At 44.8% G+C, this 20,285-nt stretch overlaps 6 protein-coding genes and 1 long non-coding RNA gene across 7 annotated transcripts; 3 read left to right on the plus strand and 4 right to left on the minus strand.

The window, feature by feature from the left end:
• Positions 1–963: 963 nt before the first annotated feature.
• LOC6507205 (gamma-aminobutyric acid receptor alpha-like) lies at positions 964–8,114 on the plus strand. The gene is made up of 5 exons (XM_032454394.2): positions 964–1,961; positions 3,606–3,673; positions 3,770–4,073; positions 5,722–6,087; positions 6,145–8,114. Exons 1-5 carry the CDS (start codon positions 1,514–1,516, stop codon positions 7,146–7,148), a joined length of 2,190 nt encoding a protein of 729 aa, XP_032310285.1. The 5' UTR covers positions 964–1,513; the 3' UTR covers positions 7,149–8,114.
• LOC116655849 lies at positions 4,333–5,694 on the minus strand. Its single transcript, XR_004310929.2, has 2 exons — positions 4,657–5,694; positions 4,333–4,598 (listed from the first exon to the last, which is right to left on the minus strand). It is a non-coding gene; the product is annotated as an uncharacterized LOC116655849 (long non-coding RNA).
• A 672-nt stretch (positions 8,115–8,786) lies between the features above and the next one.
• LOC6507858 (glycerol-3-phosphate phosphatase) lies at positions 8,787–10,382 on the minus strand. Its single transcript, XM_001956444.4, has 3 exons — positions 10,252–10,382; positions 9,117–9,804; positions 8,787–9,057 (listed from the first exon to the last, which is right to left on the minus strand). The coding sequence occupies exons 1-3, from the start codon at positions 10,346–10,348 to the stop codon at positions 8,895–8,897; spliced, it is 948 nt and encodes a 315-aa protein (XP_001956480.1). The 5' UTR covers positions 10,349–10,382; the 3' UTR covers positions 8,787–8,894.
• A 148-nt stretch (positions 10,383–10,530) lies between these two features.
• Positions 10,531–12,149, minus strand: LOC6507857 (glycerol-3-phosphate phosphatase). The gene is made up of 2 exons (XM_001956443.4): positions 11,882–12,149; positions 10,531–11,580 (listed from the first exon to the last, which is right to left on the minus strand). The coding sequence occupies exons 1-2, from the start codon at positions 12,021–12,023 to the stop codon at positions 10,727–10,729; spliced, it is 996 nt and encodes a 331-aa protein (XP_001956479.2). The 5' UTR covers positions 12,024–12,149; the 3' UTR covers positions 10,531–10,726.
• Positions 12,150–12,303: 154 nt separating this feature from the next.
• LOC6507856 (mediator of RNA polymerase II transcription subunit 19) lies at positions 12,304–14,909 on the minus strand. Its single transcript, XM_001956442.4, has 3 exons — positions 13,921–14,909; positions 13,417–13,531; positions 12,304–13,350 (listed from the first exon to the last, which is right to left on the minus strand). The coding sequence occupies exons 1-3, from the start codon at positions 14,350–14,352 to the stop codon at positions 12,866–12,868; spliced, it is 1,032 nt and encodes a 343-aa protein (XP_001956478.1). The 5' UTR covers positions 14,353–14,909; the 3' UTR covers positions 12,304–12,865.
• Positions 14,910–15,056: 147 nt separating this feature from the next.
• Positions 15,057–17,438, plus strand: LOC6507206 (dihydrolipoyl dehydrogenase, mitochondrial). Its single transcript, XM_001956441.4, has 4 exons — positions 15,057–15,256; positions 15,592–16,119; positions 16,179–17,057; positions 17,121–17,438. The coding sequence occupies exons 1-4, from the start codon at positions 15,215–15,217 to the stop codon at positions 17,184–17,186; spliced, it is 1,515 nt and encodes a 504-aa protein (XP_001956477.1). The 5' UTR covers positions 15,057–15,214; the 3' UTR covers positions 17,187–17,438.
• A 129-nt stretch (positions 17,439–17,567) lies between these two features.
• On the plus strand, positions 17,568–20,241 carry LOC6507207. Its single transcript, XM_001956440.4, has 3 exons — positions 17,568–17,977; positions 18,041–18,465; positions 18,587–20,241. The coding sequence occupies exons 1-3, from the start codon at positions 17,723–17,725 to the stop codon at positions 20,013–20,015; spliced, it is 2,109 nt and encodes a 702-aa protein (XP_001956476.1). The 5' UTR covers positions 17,568–17,722; the 3' UTR covers positions 20,016–20,241.
• The last annotated feature ends 44 nt before the right edge of the window (positions 20,242–20,285 follow it).

Raw genomic sequence — 20,285 nt, forward strand, 5'->3', positions numbered from 1 at the left:
CTTTTCAAGCTCGTTTTTCATTAAAGAATCGCTTGGCCGGAGAGCTGCATCGGATTCCGATTCTCCGGCATACATATTTGCACTTCATAATTTGCCATCATTAAGCCAAAGTTCAGGCAAGATTAATATTCAACCAAGTTATGAAGTTACCGCACTTTTAAAGCTCCTGTCTTTTATTTTTTCGCAAAGAGCAGTGGCAGTGGCACATTAATCTCCGCCGTGGTTAAGATTACGTATACGCCATGTGGTCGTGGGAAAGAGTGAGAAAAGACTTAAAATCAGTATTACAGTGAGTGCTTTTTAAAAAGTTATAAATATATATTATAAAAGTGTTTAACTTCAAAATAATAGCCAATAAAATCAACTCACCATGCTTTAAAAATTAAATATAAATCATACGCAGTGTGTGTTAAATGTCAAATTAATATATGTGAAAAAAATGTTCTAACCTTAAGACCTAATACAAAAAACGTTTAAAATAAAATAATGTTTGATTTCTTTATATTTTGGAAAAAATCCTCAGTTGAAAAAAGAAAAATTACGTATACGCCAAGTGTAACCTTCAAAAAATTTTTAAAAAATAAACTGTGTTTAAAAAATCTACTCATTGTGAAAAAAAATCATTTTTAAGCTTGCATAAAAATTGCTTGCCAATGAAAAAAAATATCAACCAACTATGATTGTGAAAATTAAAAATATAACGTATATGCCATGTGTTTCGTAATATAATCTGATATCTGTAAATGTAATTTGACAAAAATTATAGAATTTGAGTGAAAATAATTAAATTAAAAAACCATCAAGCTAATAACTACTTATTACTATTCTTTTGGAAGTAAATTTTACATTGGTAAGCGAATATTACGTATACGCCAAGTTGAAAAAATTATATATCCGAGATAAATTGTGATTTAGAGTGAAATTAATGAAATTTTCTGCAATCTTAATAGCTCATAACATATAACTGATAACTATAACTGAATGCCAGTGGCTAATTGGCCAATCAAAAACTGCCAACTGCCAGAGCAGCCAGTTCTAGCAATTAAAAGAATCCAAAGAAACTCAACGGCCAGGCAAACAGAAAGGCCAAGACAAACGGAACTAATGCCTGCCAGAAAGAGGAATCTCAGAAATTAAGAAGACGACTGCTGTCGTGGATACGAGTGCAACTTCCGGTGCATAAATGAAAATAAATACGACTAGCAAAGGCAAACAAACACAGCCACAGCCCAGGATAAGGCCAAGAGGGACACTGTCAGCAGCAGAGATGGCTCTAGAATGGCAATTCGAATGGGTATGGGTATGGGCTTGAACTTGGAAATGGGTATGGGTATGGGTATGGCAATGAAAATGAGAATGAAAATGAAAATGGGAGCCAGGAGCCAGTTGGAGCGACAAATGTTGGACAAACGGATGTGCAGATTAGACCAGCAACAACAAAAGCTAAAGACTTGGCCATCAGACGACTAAACAATAGTTCCCAGCAAACAAACAACAAACAAAACCGAACAATATGTGCACAGCAACAACATCAGCATCAACAACAGTTGTATCCGGCTCCGGCGATGCATCAACTGACCCCATCTGCCAGTGGATGGAGAGGGTCAAAGGAGGCGATAGCCAAAGGAGCAGCTGGCCACAATCCTGGCACCGAGGACAACGCTTAAACTTGCGCATATTTAAACTTTTGATTAGCTCCTGCGTTTTAATGCTCGGCATTTACACAAATGCCTGGCACTTGTCCATCAGACCAGGACAGGGATCCGGATCCACATCCGGATGGGTAATGGCCAGTAGCATTAAGGGGCGTGGCGATGCCTATCGCCTGGACGAGATAGACTCCCTGTCGCACACCTCCTCGTCCTCCAGGCTCTCCCAAAACAACAACCACGCAAATATATCCGAATTGCTGGATAATTTGTTGCGCGGCTATGATAATAGCGTACGTCCAGGATTCGGGGGTAAGTACATATATCATTATATTTAATTACTAAATATTCACTTCATATAATTGACTGAATAGGCCAACACATTGTTTTGGGCGCTTTGCTTAAGAATCCGACGCAATTTGCCAAAGATATAGACATAGCTGGGGCCATATAGTGGCTCCATGCATTTTGAAAGAGATCCCCCACAAAATTTAACAAAAAATCTAAAAAATATTTTGTTTTCAGATTTTGATGCAGATTGATGGAGAATCAATCTACAAATCGTTTAAGGTATTCCTTTCAAGAATTGGATGAATATTGCCAAAAATATAGACATCGCGGGATGTCATATAGTGGCTCCATGCATTTTGAAGGGGACCGTCCAGAAAATTTAACAACAAATCTAAAAAATATTTTGTTTTTAGATGTTGATGCAGTTTGATGGGGAATCGACCTAAAAATCGTGTAAGGTATTCCGTTTAAGAATCAATTGAATATTGGGAAGATATGGCCTTCGATGTGGGCTGTAGAGGCGTTTTCCCAATTTTCAAGGATTTTGAAGGGGGCCACCCAGAAATTTTGACTAAAAATTTAAAAAATATTTTGTTCCCAGATTTTGATGCAGAATGGTGAAGAATTGATCCATAAATGATTAAAGGTATTCCTTTTTCAAATCGAGTGAAAATCATGGAAGATATGGACAAGGTAAAGAGCGATTTATGAATATCCTTGTTTTGGAGGGGATGTAATCAGAGACTCGCAGATTTTCCGCCAAAAGGCGGAAGTATTAAGTGAAGCGGAAATTGCTCTGAAGAGACAAATCTCACACTGACGACGCCAAGGCGATGATGGGGGTCTGCCCTGGTGATTGCCAACAAATATTTACTTACAACATTTAACCAGCAAGGTGAACTGGGAACGTGTAGGGATTTGCACATCCTTTCACTCTCAGGTTGGTTGAAACAATAAAAATTTAAATATTTTCGGCATTTAAAATGCCATTTACTCACTTATTGGATGTAAAGCCTTAACGTGATTTTGGTTACCGTGGCGAGAAATACATTCGTCCTAGGGCTTAAGACCAAATTACATTGTTTTTAACACTTCATTAAGAATGGGCGTGGCACACCCCCCATCCGCTATCCTCCATCGTCATCCGGTTACCCGGCTGGAGAGTATTCAAAGGATACGTGGTGATGCGCATCCGCATCCTGCGAACGCGACGCATGTTTGCCAAGCGAGCTCAGCAGCAAAGTCATTAAAAACTGTTCGCATAGGCAAAATACAAAAAATTCTCTGGCACAAGGGGGTGTTCGAGTAGGTAGACGGGGACTGCAGGGCCTGAAAAATTGCATATTAGTGCAGAAAAGATAGATATAGGGGGAGGGTGACTAGGATGGCTTTTAGATTCCGGCGGTTTGGGAGCGTCTGCCAAGCGGCTTAAGTGTCATTGTTCACACAGAGGAGCATTTAACATTTTCATTTAGTGCCTGCGACTGGCATATGAATATTCATAGTTGAATAAAAACCGATACGTTTAGAGTACGAGGATTATAAAGTTGGATAGCCTGGCCTATCTTTCATAACTTGGCTGGGCCTTGAATATTTTGTAATACTTCTAGTGACCGAGTTTTCCAAATCATTGACTTAATTGGCTTTTTTTTTTTAAATTTTTAGGACCACCCGCCACTGTTGAGGTCGATATAATGGTTCGTAGCATGGGACCAATATCCGAAATGGATATGGTAAGTATCTCAGCACTTTCAATTCCATTTTATTGTGACCCAAAATCTTTGGCTTTCCTTCTCTGACACCACCTTTTTTTTTTTTGTCCTTTGCAGACCTACTCGATGGACTGTTACTTTCGACAATCCTGGGTGGATAAACGTCTCGCGTTCGAAGGCGCCCAGGATACGCTGGCGCTGAGCATCTCGATGCTGGGAAGGATATGGAAGCCGGATACATACTTTTACAATGGCAAGCAGAGCTATTTACACACGATTACCACGCCAAATAAGTTTGTGCGGATCTATCAGAATGGACGGGTGCTCTACTCCAGTCGTCTGACAATAAAAGCCGGCTGCCCAATGAATCTGGCCGATTTTCCCATGGACATACAAAAGTGTCCCCTGAAATTTGGTTCATGTGAGTAGAGAATCCATACACATCCATATATACATAGATGTAGTATAGTGGCAAAGTGTCGTGTGTGGCATTGCATTGTGCTTTAGCATAATTATGCATAATTGCTTCTCATCGTAAAGCTTTGATGTGATTTCCATCTTCCATTGTCCGCTGCCTTGTTAGCCACTTATTTCCAGGGGACCGAGGACAAAGGCAAGGATAACTGCATGGCATCGTAATGCGGGCTGGAAAACAAAAAAAAAAAAAACAAAAACCTAGATTTTCATTCCAAAATTATTTATCATATAACATTAATAAAGTAAAATAGTACTAAAAATGATATAGTGGTGCTATTCAGTGTAGCAAGGCTTCCACTCTCCATATGGTCTGTGGGTATGCGTCTCATGCAAGGACACGGAGTAATATCCTTATACATTTTTTCAGCCTCAAGGCAAGTCTGACATCGAATAGATGGTACACGCGAATCAATTAAAATTTGGCAGCCCCGATGCGGTGACCATACACAGCATATTTTATAATCCGTTTCTGAAATATTCTCTTTTTAAATAACTATTTTAATTTAATTTTTGTGGTCCTTACATACCGGTTATGGTTAGATCGTCGGGTACACAAACGCTCAAATTGGTCGTTTTCGATGGCGTATACTTCGATTCAACGTCCTTTATATTAGGAGGTCGGAATTTTATGCAACTATATCCAGTTCGACCAATTTGACAATTCTCTTTAAGAAAATCGGCACAATCTACACAGTATTTAACATCCTGGGATGAGGAGCCATCAAATTCCATTACGATTAATGATAGTGCGGTAACAATATAAAATAGTCTCATTCTATATATATTTTTTGTACCAAATAATTTTTATTCATAGAGTGATTACTAAGCCTACTGCATAAAATAAATTTTGAATTGCAATTGTAGACATTTTGGAAGCAACTTCCTTTCTAGCTTATCGCAAATGAACCAGCTCCTTTCGTTCCCATCGAAATGTATTATTATTTCCGATTTTTTGTGAATAAGGCTGGATGCAGCCAGAAATTCAATTACCCCTCGGCAGGTCCCTGGCTGCCACTTTTATTGCCTGCCACTTAATGTTGACAATTTCCCATTTGATGTGATGCCGATGCGAGGTAGCTGAAAATATTGCCAAAGTCAGCGAATGGCAAACAGCAAAGAACGAGGCAAGCGGGCTTTTGGGGGGACTATGAATATATTTGGTGGAGGCGGGAAATACGTAAACCCATCCATTCTGAAGCCCACAGATGGCGCAATTTTTGTCAATTTGTGCATTTTGAAGTAGCGACAGCAAAATAAACAAACTGAGCACACGTGGGGAGTGGATTGGGACTCGTTAGTGGGATTACTAGACCAGGTAAATGATGGAGAAGACAGTGCTGTCCACAGTGCAGTCCAAAATGGGACTAAGGCACCCTCTTAAAAGGTGCTTAATCATAGTAGTTACTCCATTTAATTTAGAGGAATTAAATTATATAGATACTACTTTTTAGGGCAGTCATAAAAATAAACTATTCTTCTAAACTTCATAGCTTAGTTCCACTGCTAGTCCAACCCTTCTAATTTAAACTTTCACTGAATAACAAATCGAATTTTCTTTTGATGGAAAAAAAATACAAAAATAATGGACACAGTTGGCTACACCACGTCGGATGTCATCTATCGCTGGAACAAAGAACGACCCGCCGTGGCCATTGCCGAGGACATGAAGCTCTCCCAATTCGATTTGGTCGATTGTCCTGCCGGCAATTTAACGGACATTGTGTACAAGGCGTCCTCCATGATGCCGGACGATCCAGATCAGCCCAACGCCCAAAGACCGCGTCCCACCAGTAAAGTTGTGACCACATTCGCCGGACCAGCGGCGAAGAATCAGCATATTCGCGGCACTGGAATCAAGCTGGACAAAGGAGCCTTTGGCACTGGACGAGATGCAGCGGGTGGAGCAGTGCCGGGCAACAATCTTGGCGGCAGCATCACCCTGGAGACCAATCATCCCCGTAAGTGATTTATGTTTTTGTTTCTAATTGATGTTTCTAAACTATTTTATGTTTCAGTGGAGTACTCCATGTTGTTGGTTAACTTTCACCTTCAACGCCACATGGGCAACTTCCTCATCCAGGTATATGGACCCTGCTGCCTGCTGGTGGTTCTCAGCTGGGTCTCGTTCTGGTTAAATCGTGAGGCCACCTCGGATCGAGTTTCTCTGGGCATAACCACGGTGCTGACCATGACCTTCCTGGGTCTGGAGGCGCGCACTGACCTGCCCAAGGTGTCCTATCCAACGGCTCTGGACTTCTTTGTGTTCCTCTCGTTTGCCTTCATCTTCGCCACGATCCTCCAGTTCGCCGTGGTGCACTATTTCACGAAATATGGCTCCGGGGAGGCCTACTTTTTGGACAACCTGGAACCGGAACCGCAAGAAAAGGATTCGGAGACGGAGGGCCCCACACCGGATCTCCGTGGCAGCACCGAGGACAAGATCTACGAAGTCATACCACTGTCCACGTGTTCGATAAATATACCTCACTCGGCGGCCAGCAGTCGCTTCAGCATTCCGAGCTCCCAGCTTCGAGGACCCCGGAATCGCCGCCACGATCCGTGGACGGAGAGGCTGCTCCATTATTTTGGCTGGCGGCCAAAGAGCCGACCACCTCGGGTAAACTTCTCCTCGGACGAGGACGAGGACGACGAGGAGACGCAGTTTAGAATCGATGACGACGGTCCATCCACATCCGCTCAAGCGGCGGCCAGGGCTGCAGCAGCAGCGGAAGCAGCAGCGGCGAAAGCAGCAGCGAAGGAGGCAGACAAAGCCAAAGAGGAGGAGCGGAGCAGTCCGCCGCCCAAGGGACGTCGGCGGATGTCCTCCTATCGACGGGAGGAGATCGAAGCGCGGCGGACGGGAAAGCGGGTGCCGCAGTTCAACTCCGTCTCGAAGATCGACCGCATCTCGAGGATCGTCTTCCCACTGCTGTTCCTGCTAATCAATGTGGTCTACTGGTATTGCTACCTGTCGCGGAGCTCGCGAATTCTGGCCAATACGCCAGACGCGAGCACCTGATGTTACCTTTTAGCAATTTAGACAGAGTCCTCGAAGAAACCAGTAAGCGATCGCCGGCAGCGAACAGAGTCAACTAAGAGCTAGAGATGGCCAACGAAACAACAACAACAAAATCAAACAAGGAAAGGTGCAGGATGCAGGATGCAGGATGCAGGATGCAGAAGTTGCAGGATTTGCAGAGAAGGGATTTATCTTTTCCGATTCAGATTCAGTTATGCTCTTTTTCTGATTTGCTACCAAACACGATAACGCTTTATGGGATTTCTTTGCGCGCTAAATTGCTAAAGTATATTAAAAAAAGATCTCAAATCTAACATATCAGAGGACTTGCTATATCGGGCACTCCAAGATATACATCATGTGTATAAGACCAAGGTCCTTAGGTCCTTCGGCCGTGCTAGGCCCAGAACTATTGAAAAAAATGTATAAAATTTGATGAAATTTAAGAAATTCTTTAATCAGTAATCTGATATATATCCTGGAGTGTCCTGTCTTATTTGTACAGTTAGCCAATAAGTTAATAGGTTGCTTTTTTACGAGTAATTTAAAAAGTTAATGTTAATTTAAAGAGCACAAAAACAATTGCAATTAGTTGAGAAGTATATTTAGTTTTCTGCAACAAAAAATGGAACTTTTCACGTGGGATCACCAATAAGTAGGAGAATTTTTAGGAAAATGCCGTCTCTGGTTTTGACGAAATATTTTAATAAGACAACCAGCCTATATTATTAAGCCTGATCAAATACAAACGTAGGGGGTGCTCGAATTAAAAAAAAAAAAACCAACAAAAAAATTATTGGGCCTAAAACTATTACTAATTTTTAATCACAACCAATAATATATATCTATAATATATTTAAAACAGGGGTGCCCAAGCACTGCTTATGACAGAGCAAATTCCAATACCTATGCACAAAAGCACAAATACATATGAGCGATAGTTTTTTTTTTTTTTCTATCGTATCACTGAAAAAAATTTTTGTAACATTTTCAACAGAAAAAAAAAAAAAAATTTTTTTCGGATAATTGAGAATTAATTTTAGGATTATAATTATTTTCAATATGCTCAATTATTTTTCGAATTTTTTTTACTGCGCTTCCATATCGGCTTGTGACGCAGATACTTTAGCATAGCATTTAATAAAATGCCTTTCCAAATTAATTTTTTTGTTTCCGCTTATTATTATATTACATATAATACATTGCTGCTCGCAAAGAAAATTTTCGACAAAGAAAAAATGCATCGTTCCACAGTCAACCATTCTGTCCAAAACCTCAACAAGAAGTGATTTCTTGCAGTGAAAAGTTTTCGGCAATCCAACAACAAAATGCCAGAAAAGTGTTGAAACTGTTTAAGTGTTATTAAACTACGAAAAATTGTTATTGTAATTTGCCTTGCCTATACTGGGAGCAGCACACGTATATGATTTTGCTCTACCCATATGACAGAGCAATCCAACAACAAAGGAGGAACGAGAGCAATGGGACTGGGCATCCCTGATTTAAAAGTATGTAAAATTTAAGAAATATTAAGAAATGATTACTATTATTTTATTTAAGGGTTTTAGACCCCATGATTTTTCACCCCCTACAAAAAAATAGTGTTACTTGCCGGCGGATAAAATATTTACAACTATGTGCGAAAAAAAACAGAAACAAAGCCAAGTATAATAAAAGTCAAAATTACAAAAATTACAAAGATTACAAACTGATTGTTGTTCTGGGCAAAGGGGCCTTGTTTTTGGCTCACAAGTGGGTCAATAGATCGCCCAGCCGGGGCAGATAGACATCGGGCTGTGGAAGCTTCTCTTTCTCCTGCAGGACAGCCGAGAGATTACTGTACCGACCAGTGCCCACCAGGAGCGACAACATCCCACAGTTACTGGCGAATCCGACGTCTATTTTCAGGCTGAAAGAAGGACATCTCATTACGGGAGCGATGAAAGGATGTGTTAATCCTGGACTTACCAGTCGCCAATCATAAGTGTGCGTTCGGGGCGCAGGGCTCCGGACTTAATCAGCGGCTCAAGGACCAAAGGATTCGGCTTGCCCATCTCGAGGGCCTCTCGCTCCGAGCAAGCCTCAATTCCGGACACAAAGGCGGCGGTGCCGGGAATACAGAAGGCGGGATACTTGTGCACAGCATCCCGATTGGTCACCAGAAACGCGGAGCTCGGATTGCTGCAGAGGATGTTGCAGGCGCGGGCCATCTTGCAGTAACTGAAGTACTCATCCCAGCCCACAACAACGGCAGCCACATCCTTAACCGCCTCCGGGTTACCAAACTCGCGAGCCGCAAAGTCCTGCCATTTTTCGCCCGGAGCGAGTTCGTCCGGTTCCCCGGCTCCGTAGCTGTCGATTCCATGGGCTTTTAGTTCCCGTGCAATGGCCGCATTACCCACCACATAGACCTGATGACGAGCTTTGTCGAACTCTGTCCGCTGGCCAAGATAGTCCACAATGGCGGTGGTGGGCGAGATGATGTGCTGCTCACTTGGCAGCTGGAAGCCCAGTCGCCGGGAGCGCTCGAAGAGCTCTTGGCGCGTCTTCAGTCCATTGTTTGTGATAAGGTATACCCTTTTGCCCAGTCGCTGCTGCAGGGCGTTCACCACCTCCACGGCGCCCTCAATGGCCGTGTCATCCTGCCAAATGGTTCCTAAAGGCAAATGGATATTTAATGAGGATACAAATTTAAGGACTTTTGAAGGAACTGTTTCTTTTTTAAGGAAATAAAGATTTAATGAGGTTTTTTATTTTAAAGGCCTCTAAAAAAAATAGAGTACACCAACTTTTTCAAATTCTCAAAAATCTAAGCAGATTTTTTCAAAAACATTTATTGAAATCAGGTATCCTTTTTTTTAAACAAAATTTCAAAAATGGAATTGGAAATACAAAGGATTTACTGTGTACCATATCCGATAAGCTGGTATAGCTGGTATAACGAAAGCTCATCTTTACCGAATCACTTTTAGGCAATATCCACTGTAAATTTCCCCCACTGCAAGTGGGGTGACAACTCTGGCGAAAGCTCTAAATTGGCGAGCAATCTCCATCTCTGTCATACCTGAAGCCCCAATACCCGCTCCCCGTTGCTTCAACTCACCGTCGCCGTCGCAGAGAACAGTGTCGAAGCTTTGGAGCCACTCGCTCACCTGCTCCCTGGACAAATCCGACAAGGTGATAGCGCCGCCTCTGGACATTTTGTCAGCTGTAAACGCTCCGCTCGGCCAAATGTTTGCGACTCGACTAAAACGGCGGGCGGGCTGGCGATTTCAATTTACGATGATTCTGCTATCTCCCTCGCTCGCCAACCAACAACAACAACAACAAAATTAATAAATATAAGTGGGAAAATTAAAGGGTACATCGATTCAGGCATCAATATTGTAACACTGCCACAAAATGGTTGTGGATTTATTTGAACATTTCTATGGCATTGTAAATTGTACTATAAATTTATGATAGGTATTCTGAAACTGTCCTGTCTATTTCCGGGTAATGTATTTAAAGTAAAGCCTCCGTTAAAAACAAACACTTGTCCATGCTGCATACTGTGGGTGTGTCCGTGTCCAGGTAAATCAATGAATGCTGCTCGATCGTTTGCAGATTAATGAGGGCCGCAGGTCTCCCAATTTCGGCAGGTACACGTCGGGTATGAGTTTCTTGTCCTCCGGATTCTTGCTTTGCTTCCATTGCTCCACATCCGCGAGCTGATGGATACCGGAGCCGACCAGCAATGTTTGGAATCCACAATTATAGCCCAACAGGATGTCAGTGTTGGCACGATCCCCGATCATCAGAGTCCTGGATGGATCGATTACCCTCTGCTTAATCAATGCATCGCAGATCGCCGGGTTGGGCTTTCCGATTATGAATGGTTCTCTCTCGGAGCATGTCTGGATCGCCCGGACAAAGCTGCCGCTGCCGGGCACAATCATGTTCGGCATGGGAAACCGTTCGTCCGTATTGGTGGCCACAAACAGGCACTCCGGGTCGTTCAGATACGAGGCAGCCTTCATCATCTTGGGGAAGCTGAAGTGCTCGTCAAAGCCCACGACCACGGCCCCGATGTCGTTCTCTAGTTTTAAATGCTGGCTCATGTAATCGGCAAGCGAACCTTTCATGGGATCCGGTCCAATCTGGGTGTGCCTAATGCCCACGGCATCCAGTTCCTGGGTGATGGCATCGCTCCCGATCACGAACACCCGCTTGTCGAATTTCCGGCGCTTCAGATAGGACGCCGTGGCATGGGCGGTCGATATGATTCCACTCTCCGTGATATTGAATCCCAGCTCGACGCCCTTCTTCAGGAGTTCGGATCTGGTCTTGGTCGAGTTGTTGGTACAGAAGAAGATTTTCTTTCCTGAAGCCTTGAAGGTGTTCATCACCTCAACGGAGCCCTCAATGGCCTTTCCATAGACCCACAGAACACCTACAACAAAAAATAATACTTTTATTAAATAATTGAAGAATTATAAATTAGAGAGATTGTGAGAGAGATCTTGAGTGTTGTAGGGCATTCAAAAGTCGACATCACAGACTTATCACGCACTTCACTCTTTGACATTGAATTTCGCAGCGAAACAACAACAAAGAAAAGTATTCGCCAGATGACGTATTTCAGCAGATGGTTCATGGTTTTAGATACAAGTGGGTACATATTTTTATGTAACCCCACTTCCTGGTGAAATGTCCTGAGAGGGTGAGGAAGCCCCACCCACCAACCCACTCACCATCGCAGTCCGTGATAACAGAATCGAAGCTGGCCAGCCACTCGGTCACCTTGGCGGAGGACAATTCCAGGAGATTGGTGCACGTCTGCTTGTACATATTGAGGACTGTGTGTCGCGAGCAGGTACCGAAAGTAAATCGCATGTAAAGCTACGGTATGACTACGTTCTACACATCACTTTTAATTTATTAATTGGCAATTTATTAGGTACTCCCTGAGAACTATAACAGCTGATGGGCGCATGTAAGCGCACTGTTAGCAGTACGTCAAAAACTGAGCCATTCTGTTAACTACTTCACTGTTATGTTAGCACTCTGTTAAGCACTGGTGTTGGATAACAGGTGTTTGGCGCAAACTTTAAATTTGGCAAAGTCGAAAAAAAAAGTTACTTTAAAGTCTTATTAAAAAATGATTCAAACATTATTCAGTTTTATGCTTGTTTATTGTTGTATTAGGCGCCTATTCACTAAAATTAATTTATTACTTATAGTACAGGCATTTTTTGTTTTTGTTTTTTTTTTTTTCTGTTGAATCTCAGCTTTCCTTTGTGTTTTAAAACTTTGCTGGAAGAACAAACCATTGCAGAAATATATGGAAATACTGACCCCAAAATGAATACAAGTCGATAAGAAAAAAATTGACTGCAAATAAGGGCATTTGAATGGTGGGGTGCGGCTTAGAGTTGGAATTAAGATCGAAAATGTTTAGCGTGCTTTTTGTACCATAACTTGCATTAAATAAATCTCATTAAGCTAGCGCGGAAGTAAAAAAACGAAAATGTTGGCTAATTACAAAAATAAACTATGTTACAGTTACAATAATGATAAATTAATAACTAGACACGAAGAATTATCGAGAAAATTGCATTTAGAGGACTGAAACAGTTCCTTTTGCTTTTTTTATATTTTCTGTTTTTGACATCTTGGGGTGCTGCGTCTCCTGATGAGAGGTAATAGGCCAAGTCTATTTAGCTAAAGGATCCTGCCTAGAACTGCGACATAAGCAAGCTGCCTCCGCCGCTCCCACTTCCCACACCGCCGCCACCACCCACACCTCCGCCACCGCCACCGGTGCCGCCCGGACCACCGCTCGTGCCCAAAACAGAACCTAAAAGACCCCCACTAGACATTTGCTGTTGTTGCATTGGAATCTGCTGCTGCTGTTGCTGCATTTGCATTGACGAGGAGAAGCTGTTCATGCCACCAACCACTCCAGGACCCATGCTGGCACTCAAACTGGACAGTCCCGGTCCGGGACCACCGCCTAATGATCCGAGACTCGTGGCGCCCATGACGCCCGGCCCACCGCCCAAGCCAGTACCGCCGCCAGGCAGCAGACCGACCCCTGGCTCTGGACTCTGGTTCTTCTTTTTCCGCTTCTTCTCCTTTTTGCGCTTCTTTCGCTCCTTATCATCCTCGTGGCGCTTTTGCTTCTTGTGCTTCTTCTCGTAAGTCTCAAGGCCTGCCGAATCTAAAAGAGTGGGGGAAACTTTCTCATAAGTGGAGGCTGGCGAAAAATAAGTAATAGCCAACTCACCAAGTAACGTAGATTCCTGTCCCGTTGTTACACCGTCTTTGTGTTTGTGCTTTTTGTGTTTATTTTTGTGTTTTCTCGCAGGTGTGACATATGTGGTACGATACTGTTCCGGCAGCTGCAATGGGATTTGAGCGATAAAATATGCATAGTATGTGTATTTAGTATATTCGCGTGAGTCTTCGGCGATACATAATTGCAATGGGTCTGAATAATCACAAGCTTTTGACAAGAGTTTTTAAAAAGCAAATAAAAAGTTTAATATTCAACAACATATATGAATATATATATTTTTTATGGAGGAAATAAATAAGCGATTGAAATGTTTGGGCACAAATTCAAAATAACCATATCTCTTTACAAGTGCAATTTTAGGAAAGCATCGCAGAGAATAAAATGAATGAACAATAAAGTGAAACTATTAACAATGTTACGACTCCCTTTCCATAACAAGTTAACAAATCAGGTGAAAGTGTGCCTTAAAGAGAGCGTATATAAACCACCCACCGGTCCGGGATGCAGGCGGAAGCCGGCCAACTGCACAGGGGTAAGGGGAAGTAACTCCTTCCCGCCAATCGGTGGCTTTTCGATCACGCTTCGCAGCGTGCTGTTCTCGACAGGATGCGTGATGAGGTCATTGATTCCGGGGATGTTCTGCAGAAACGACGCCAGCGACTCCTTGAACTTCTTTTCCTTGAACTTGCTCAGAGTGTGGTGGAGTCCGTATTCGGTCATGAGATCCTTGTCGCCGGTGAGCTCTGCCTTTGCGGGTGGCTCCTTCATAGAGTAGAACGGACCCGTGTGGATAATCGTTGGGGTTTTGCCCAGCGATATTGTCGTCTTGAGCGTTCCTGAGGAATCCTGGCGAGCGACCACGGGAGAGCGGCCGCCGCCATGGGGCGATGACTTTGGCGAGTCCATCATTAGGTTGCTCATCATCTTGGCACGAAGGCAACAAAACCAACAAAAACAACAACTGCGACAGCAGCAGCAACAACCACAAGGCCAGAAGAAGGTCTCGCCTTGCGACTCGCTAGAGGGCTGCGCCGCCCTAGCTCAAACACTGCAATATGCGCTGAGGCTACACTACACTCGGCCGTATACTGTTCTTAGCGTATTTCAAATTTTTTCTCGGTTTTTGTGGCGTTTTCTAACGGATTTTGGGAGCAAGTCTCGCCATCTTGTTGTGTCCGCGAACCAATGTGACCGCATTGCGACGGCTAGCGAAAAACTGAGGCTGGGCGCCAAACGCGAAGCGGACGCGCTGCGAAAATACCAAAAATGTCCTGGAAAATACCGCAGACGGAGAAAACAGCACAAGGCTGCAATATAAAGTATCGATTATTTGCTGTGTGAAAAGTTTTAAAATAATTTATTTTTGAAAAATGTATTGTATATTAAGGAGACATATTATACCGGAAATTTTTAAAATTGTCTGCTTCAAACATATAAGCATCTAAAAGAATGTCTTATGATATTGAGAATAATATAAATAAGTATTTTATGCTCCATTTTTATATTTCAACCTTTTTTGAAAAATTATAAAATTTGTCTCATATTTTTATTCTAGCACTTGTTTTTAAAAATGTTAAATGCATGAAAAGCAGACAGCGGAAAATTCCCAATACTATCGATTCGCTGGGAGCCAATCATATGACCGTTATCGCTGCGATTCGCCAGCCCTGCGACCGTTCCGAGCTCCACAACACGAAAAACAGTCAGAAATACACATCAAATTGGTGTTGTGTTTTCAGTTAAATACGAGAAACCTCCTAACGCGCCGTACACCGCCACACCAGCCATGCAGTCCACACTTCGACAAGTTGTTTCGTCCGTAGCCAAGGTAGGAAATCGAATCAGGCCATTACCGATTCACCCCCCAAGTTATGCAATCTAACCTCACTGGGGGTCGCGAAATGGATCCGAAAAGCCCCAAACCGGACGGCAAAAGTGCATCCAATCCGTCCCGTAAGCTCATATGACTCGTGGGTGAATCGCTGGCGTCTGGGGATTTGTTTGGCCATCCGTCAAGGTCGCTAATTGGGCCAATTATCAGCTGATACGCGGCCAGAGATTGTGCGAGTTGCGTGCGATTGGCGTGATAAATGCTGTTTGATGACCCACCATCCCTCTTATCAACCAAATCCCAGACACTCTATTAACTAACCGTATTTTCAGACTCCTCTGCGCTCCAATGCCGCCATTCTTGGTGCCCTTAATGCCCGCTATTACTCCGCCACACATGAGGCTGATATTGTGGTAATTGGTTCCGGACCTGGTGGCTATGTGGCCGCCATTAAGGCCGCCCAGATGGGCATGAAAACTGTCAGTGTGGAGAAGGAGGCTACACTGGGTGGCACCTGCCTCAACGTTGGCTGCATTCCCTCGAAGGCGCTGTTGAACAACTCACACTACTACCACATGGCCCACTCCGGGGATCTGGCCAGTCGTGGCATCAACTGCGGCGAGGTTTCGCTTGATCTGGAGAAGCTCATGGGCCAGAAGGTGAACGCCGTGAAGTCCCTCACCGGCGGCATTGCCATGCTCTTCAAGAAGAACAAGGTGACTCAGCTGACCGGCTTCGGCAGCATCGTCAACCCCAATGAGGTCCAGGTGAAGAAATCTGACGGCACCACGGAGACTGTTAAAACCAAGAACATCCTCATTGCCACCGGTTCTGAGGTTACACCCTTCCCTGGTATTGAAGTGAGTGGCAAGGAATTATACCTTCTGTAAAGTCTTAACTTCTTGGGCATCTTTTTCAGATCGACGAAGAGGTGATTGTCAGCAGCACTGGTGCATTGAAGCTGGCCAAGGTACCTAAGCACTTGGTTGTGATTGGTGCCGGTGTTATTGGACTCGAGCTGGGCTCGGTGTGGTCGCGTCTGGGCGCCGAGGTGACCGCCGTGGAATTCATGGACACCATTGGAGGTGTTGGCATCGACAATGAGGTATCCAAGACTTTCCAGAAGGTCCTCACCAAGCAGGGTCTCAAGTTTAAGCTTGGAACCAAGGTGACGTCAGCATCTCGCAGCGGCGACAACGTCACCGTGTCTGTGGAGAACGCCAAGACCGGTGAGAAGGAGGAGCTGGAGTGCGACGCCCTTCTGGTCAGTGTGGGTCGTCGTCCATACACCGAGGGTCTGGGCCTGGACGCCGTGGGTATTGTTAAGGACGACCGCGGCAGGATTCCAGTGAATGCCACCTTCCAAACGGTGGTGCCGAACATCTATGCCATTGGCGACTGCATCCACGGACCCATGTTGGCGCACAAGGCCGAGGACGAGGGTCTCATTACCATTGAGGGCATCAACGGCGGCCATGTCCACATCGACTACAACTGCGTGCCCAGCGTGGTCTATACGCATCCCGAAGTCGCGTGGGTGGGCAAGTCTGAGGAGCAGCTGAAGCAGGAAGGTGTCGCCTACAAGGTTGGCAAGTTCCCCTTCCTCGCCAACTCGCGTGCCAAGACCAACAACGAGACCGACGGTTTCGTGAAGGTCCTGGCCGACTCAGCCACCGACAAGGTTCTCGGTACCCACATCATTGGACCCGCTGCCGGAGAGCTGATCAACGAGGCGGTGCTGGCAATGGAGTATGGAGCTGCTGCTGAGGACATTGCCCGCGTCTGCCATGCTCATCCGGTAAGATAGGTCAAATGTTTTTGTAGAAAAAAAGGTTTTTCTAACATTCCTCTTATTTTTTAGACCTGCGCTGAAGCTTTGCGTGAAGCCAACGTTGCGGCTGCCTTTGGCAAACCCATCAACTTCTAAATACTTCTCCACAACCCCCGCCAGCTTTGGAGGTATCTGCACTGCGTTTAAAAAATATTTTTTAAATTCTGCAAAACCCCCCTCCTATCGAAAATTAATTTGACGGCCGAAGCGAAAGTCTCCGCATATTTGTAGCTCTTGATGTTGAAAACAGTAAAGTGGAAACTAAATTTAATGGAAACGAGCGCCAGGCGTTATTTGAATTGTAATATGTGTTTTAAGATAGAATAAAAAATACAGTTTGAAACTCAAGTTCTGAAGGGACGGTTGTAACAACCTAAAGATAAGGGAAATTTTCAATTGGGATCGGGGAATTTATCGACCAGGGAGGGCGGTCACGCGCCTATCGGTTATCGGTAGCGGCTTTTCAAAATACAAGTGGCAACTTCAGTCGCAGCAGCCACTGTCAAAATTTCGGTTGGTTTAAGGAAACTAAACAATTTTTGGTGTCTAGTCTCACATTTAACATTTAAAACGGTATAAACCCAACATTTTTTGCCTTAACCTAAGGGGCCCAAAATTCGTAACTATTTGCAATGTTTCGCGTTGGCAAGTTGCGGCGCTACATGGCTTCGGTAGCCAAAAGGGATTCATGCCCTTCCCCATCAAGGAATCGCTTTCCGGTGACGGGGTTCCACTTACAACGGCGCTGCTTACAATCGAGGAACTACTTGCAACAGGGACTATCCAACCGCATGGCCGGCACGCCATCGGCCACGGCTCAGTTGGCCACCGGGAGCGGCGGTGGTAAGCAGCCCAAGTCGTCCCATAACGAAGGTTTCCCCGAAGGAGTGAGTGACTTACTCTATTAACCTATCCAAGCTTTATGTAACACCTTTGCTTTCATGCTTCAGAAAAGCCGTTGGCCGCGCAAGGTTTTCAGCGGGGTCCAGCCCACTGGATCGCTCCACCTGGGAAACTACTTAGGAGCGGTGCGGAAATGGGTGGAAATGCAGAATGCTCGTGAAGATGTCACCATTTGCATCGTGGACTTGCACTCTATCACACTTCCGCATAATCCTCCAGTTCTACGGGAAAACATCTTTACTATGGCTGCCACTCTACTGTCCTGTGGCATTGATCCTGCCAAGAGCACTCTTTTCGTCCAGTCCAGCGTGCCTGAGCATGCCGAGTTTAACTGGATCCTCAGTTCCCTGACCACTATGCCACGTCTGGCACAGCTGCCACAGTTTCGCGAGAAATCGCGTCTAGTGAAGGATGTACCATTAGGATTGTACGTTTATCCTGTGCTCCAGGCTGCCGACATAATGCTCTACAAGTAGGTTACCATGGTCTTCGGACCTTATGCATATAGCTACCATATATTTCCATAACCGCATGATTTTGTGGCACATGTATTTTTTGTCGTTACATAATCTCATTTTTTATTTTCTTCATAGAGCCACCCAAGTGCCCGTGGGCGCTGATCAGTTGCAGCACATCCAGTTGGCCCAGCACCTCGCAAGATCCTACAATACTCGTTACGGTGAAACATTTCCCGTGTGTCAAGCTCTCATAGAGGATGGCAATGCATCGCGCGTGTTATCGCTTCGTGATCCCTCCAAGAAGATGTCCAAGTCGGAGGCCAACCCAAAGGCCACCATAAACCTGTGCGATCCACCCGACGTGATCGTGCAGAAGATTAAAAAGGCAGTCACCGATTTCACATCGGATATTACCTTCAATCCGGGTAAGCGACCCGGTGTCAGCAATCTGGTTAACATCCACGCTCTAGTCACTGGTCAGCCTATCAAATCGGTGGTGGATGAGGCTTCAACTCTCGACACAGCCAAATACAAGGAGCGGGTGGCCGATGCGGTTATTGAGCACCTGCGTCCTATCCGGGAGCAGATTCTCCATCACATGGGCAAGCGCAGCGAGCTTATTTATCTGTTGGAAGTTGGTGCGGAGAAGGCACGCCAGCAGGCGCAACACACTCTGAGCGATGTGAAGCAGCGCCTGGGCCTAGGGACAAGTAATAATATGCCAGCGGCAGTGAATGTGGCACCATTGCTGCCGCCGGAGGTGTCGAAAACATCGCCTAGCAGGATGATGGCCCAAGAGAACGAGGGAGGCATCCACGAGCGTCACGAACGAATGTATGGTTTCGGAGATGTTCCCACCGGTGGACCGGGCCAATCGCCTACTGGAGAACTGACAGAGGTGAGCAGTGCAATGACCCGGACGGTTGTCCGTCGCGCTCCTATTGTTCCGACGCAGTCCTTGCGAGTTGAGAAGCAGCTGGGTAGCACGCGACCGCGTCACGTCTTTAAAATGGACAAATGCAATGCACCCCATATTGGATTCAAGGCGCCACCCACGTTCCCCACCACCATGGTCACTGGCGGGCTGGCGAAGAACCGGCGGCCAATCGTCAAATCCGGCTTAGGATACACGCACAACAGCCATAATGTGAATCCCAGCGCTGTGTCGACTGTGGCAAGGGAGGTGAACGCCGTAAAGCAACAGGAGTTTACCTGCAATCTGGCCAACAGTGCCTACTATAAATCCACTCTCAATGCAAGCGCAAATAGGACGAGCGATAGGAGTAGCTCCAAAGACAGGAGTAGCACCATGGATAGGAGTAGCTCCATGGATAGGAGCACTCCAATAGAGAGGAGCAATCCTATTGAAAGAAGCAGTCCTGTTATAAGAATCGAGGAGAGCACCATTAATTCAATCAGAGAGGTCGAGGCCAGCGCTGAGGATGAGGAGTCGAGAGTTGTGGAGGAACAGCATCACGATGAGAATGCAGAGCATGAGGAGGAAAAGGAAAGGGACGCTGAAGTGGTAGAAAAGAGCCCCGAGGCTACCAAACTGGAAATTTAGGGCGGGGAAGCATTGCAATTGTTATTAGTGTAGTAGTAAGGTTAATCATATTATTATTGAAAAATCCGTCGTTCAACGTAACTTGGAACAATGCTTGGAACCCGGCCTACTTGCATTTCCATGGAGAGATCATTTTGACCAACAACGAGAAATATAAATTTTCTTTATGCGCAAATGTAAAACGGCTAACCAAAATTAATGAATAAAAAAATTGTTACTTTCGTTATTCCTAGTTTCTTTCCTTTCAGTTTTTAACCGAAATAAATGGAG

Source organism: Drosophila ananassae, chromosome 2R (genome assembly GCF_017639315.1).
Source record: "Drosophila ananassae strain 14024-0371.13 chromosome 2R, ASM1763931v2, whole genome shotgun sequence".
Classification (NCBI taxonomy): Eukaryota; Metazoa; Arthropoda; class Insecta; order Diptera; family Drosophilidae; genus Drosophila; species Drosophila ananassae.

Coding starts and splice junctions, on each gene's coding strand:
- LOC6507206 (XM_001956441.4), top strand. CDS start 15,215: ATGCAGTCCACACTTCGACAAGTTGTTTCGTCCGTAGCCAAG. Junction 15,257..15,591: donor TTGTTTCGTCCGTAGCCAAG/GTAGGAAATCGA, acceptor CCGTATTTTCAG/ACTCCTCTGCGCTCCAATGC. Junction 16,120..16,178: donor CACCCTTCCCTGGTATTGAA/GTGAGTGGCAAG, acceptor CATCTTTTTCAG/ATCGACGAAGAGGTGATTGT.
- LOC6507205 (XM_032454394.2), top strand. CDS start 1,514: ATGTGCACAGCAACAACATCAGCATCAACAACAGTTGTATCCGGCTCC. Junction 1,962..3,605: donor CGTACGTCCAGGATTCGGGG/GTAAGTACATAT, acceptor TTAAATTTTTAG/GACCACCCGCCACTGTTGAG. Junction 4,074..5,721: donor TCCCCTGAAATTTGGTTCAT/GTGAGTAGAGAA, acceptor TAATGGACACAG/TTGGCTACACCACGTCGGAT.
- LOC6507207 (XM_001956440.4), top strand. CDS start 17,723: ATGTTTCGCGTTGGCAAGTTGCGGCGCTACATGGCTTCGGTAGCCAAA. Junction 17,978..18,040: donor ACGAAGGTTTCCCCGAAGGA/GTGAGTGACTTA, acceptor TTCATGCTTCAG/AAAAGCCGTTGGCCGCGCAA. Junction 18,466..18,586: donor GCCGACATAATGCTCTACAA/GTAGGTTACCAT, acceptor TTTTCTTCATAG/AGCCACCCAAGTGCCCGTGG.
- LOC6507858 (XM_001956444.4), bottom strand. CDS start 10,348: ATGTCCAGAGGCGGCGCTATCACCTTGTCGGATTTGTCCAGGGAGCAG. Junction 9,805..10,251: donor TGTTCTCTGCGACGGCGACG/GTGAGTTGAAGC, acceptor ATTTGCCTTTAG/GAACCATTTGGCAGGATGAC. Junction 9,058..9,116: donor ACACTTATGATTGGCGACTG/GTAAGTCCAGGA, acceptor TCCTTCTTTCAG/CCTGAAAATAGACGTCGGAT.
- LOC6507857 (XM_001956443.4), bottom strand. CDS start 12,023: ATGCGATTTACTTTCGGTACCTGCTCGCGACACACAGTCCTCAATATG. Junction 11,581..11,881: donor TGTTATCACGGACTGCGATG/GTGAGTGGGTTG, acceptor TTTTTGTTGTAG/GTGTTCTGTGGGTCTATGGA.
- LOC6507856 (XM_001956442.4), bottom strand. CDS start 14,352: ATGATGAGCAACCTAATGATGGACTCGCCAAAGTCATCGCCCCATGGC. Junction 13,532..13,920: donor TCCGCCTGCATCCCGGACCG/GTGGGTGGTTTA, acceptor ATCCCATTGCAG/CTGCCGGAACAGTATCGTAC. Junction 13,351..13,416: donor ACAGGAATCTACGTTACTTG/GTGAGTTGGCTA, acceptor CCACTCTTTTAG/ATTCGGCAGGCCTTGAGACT.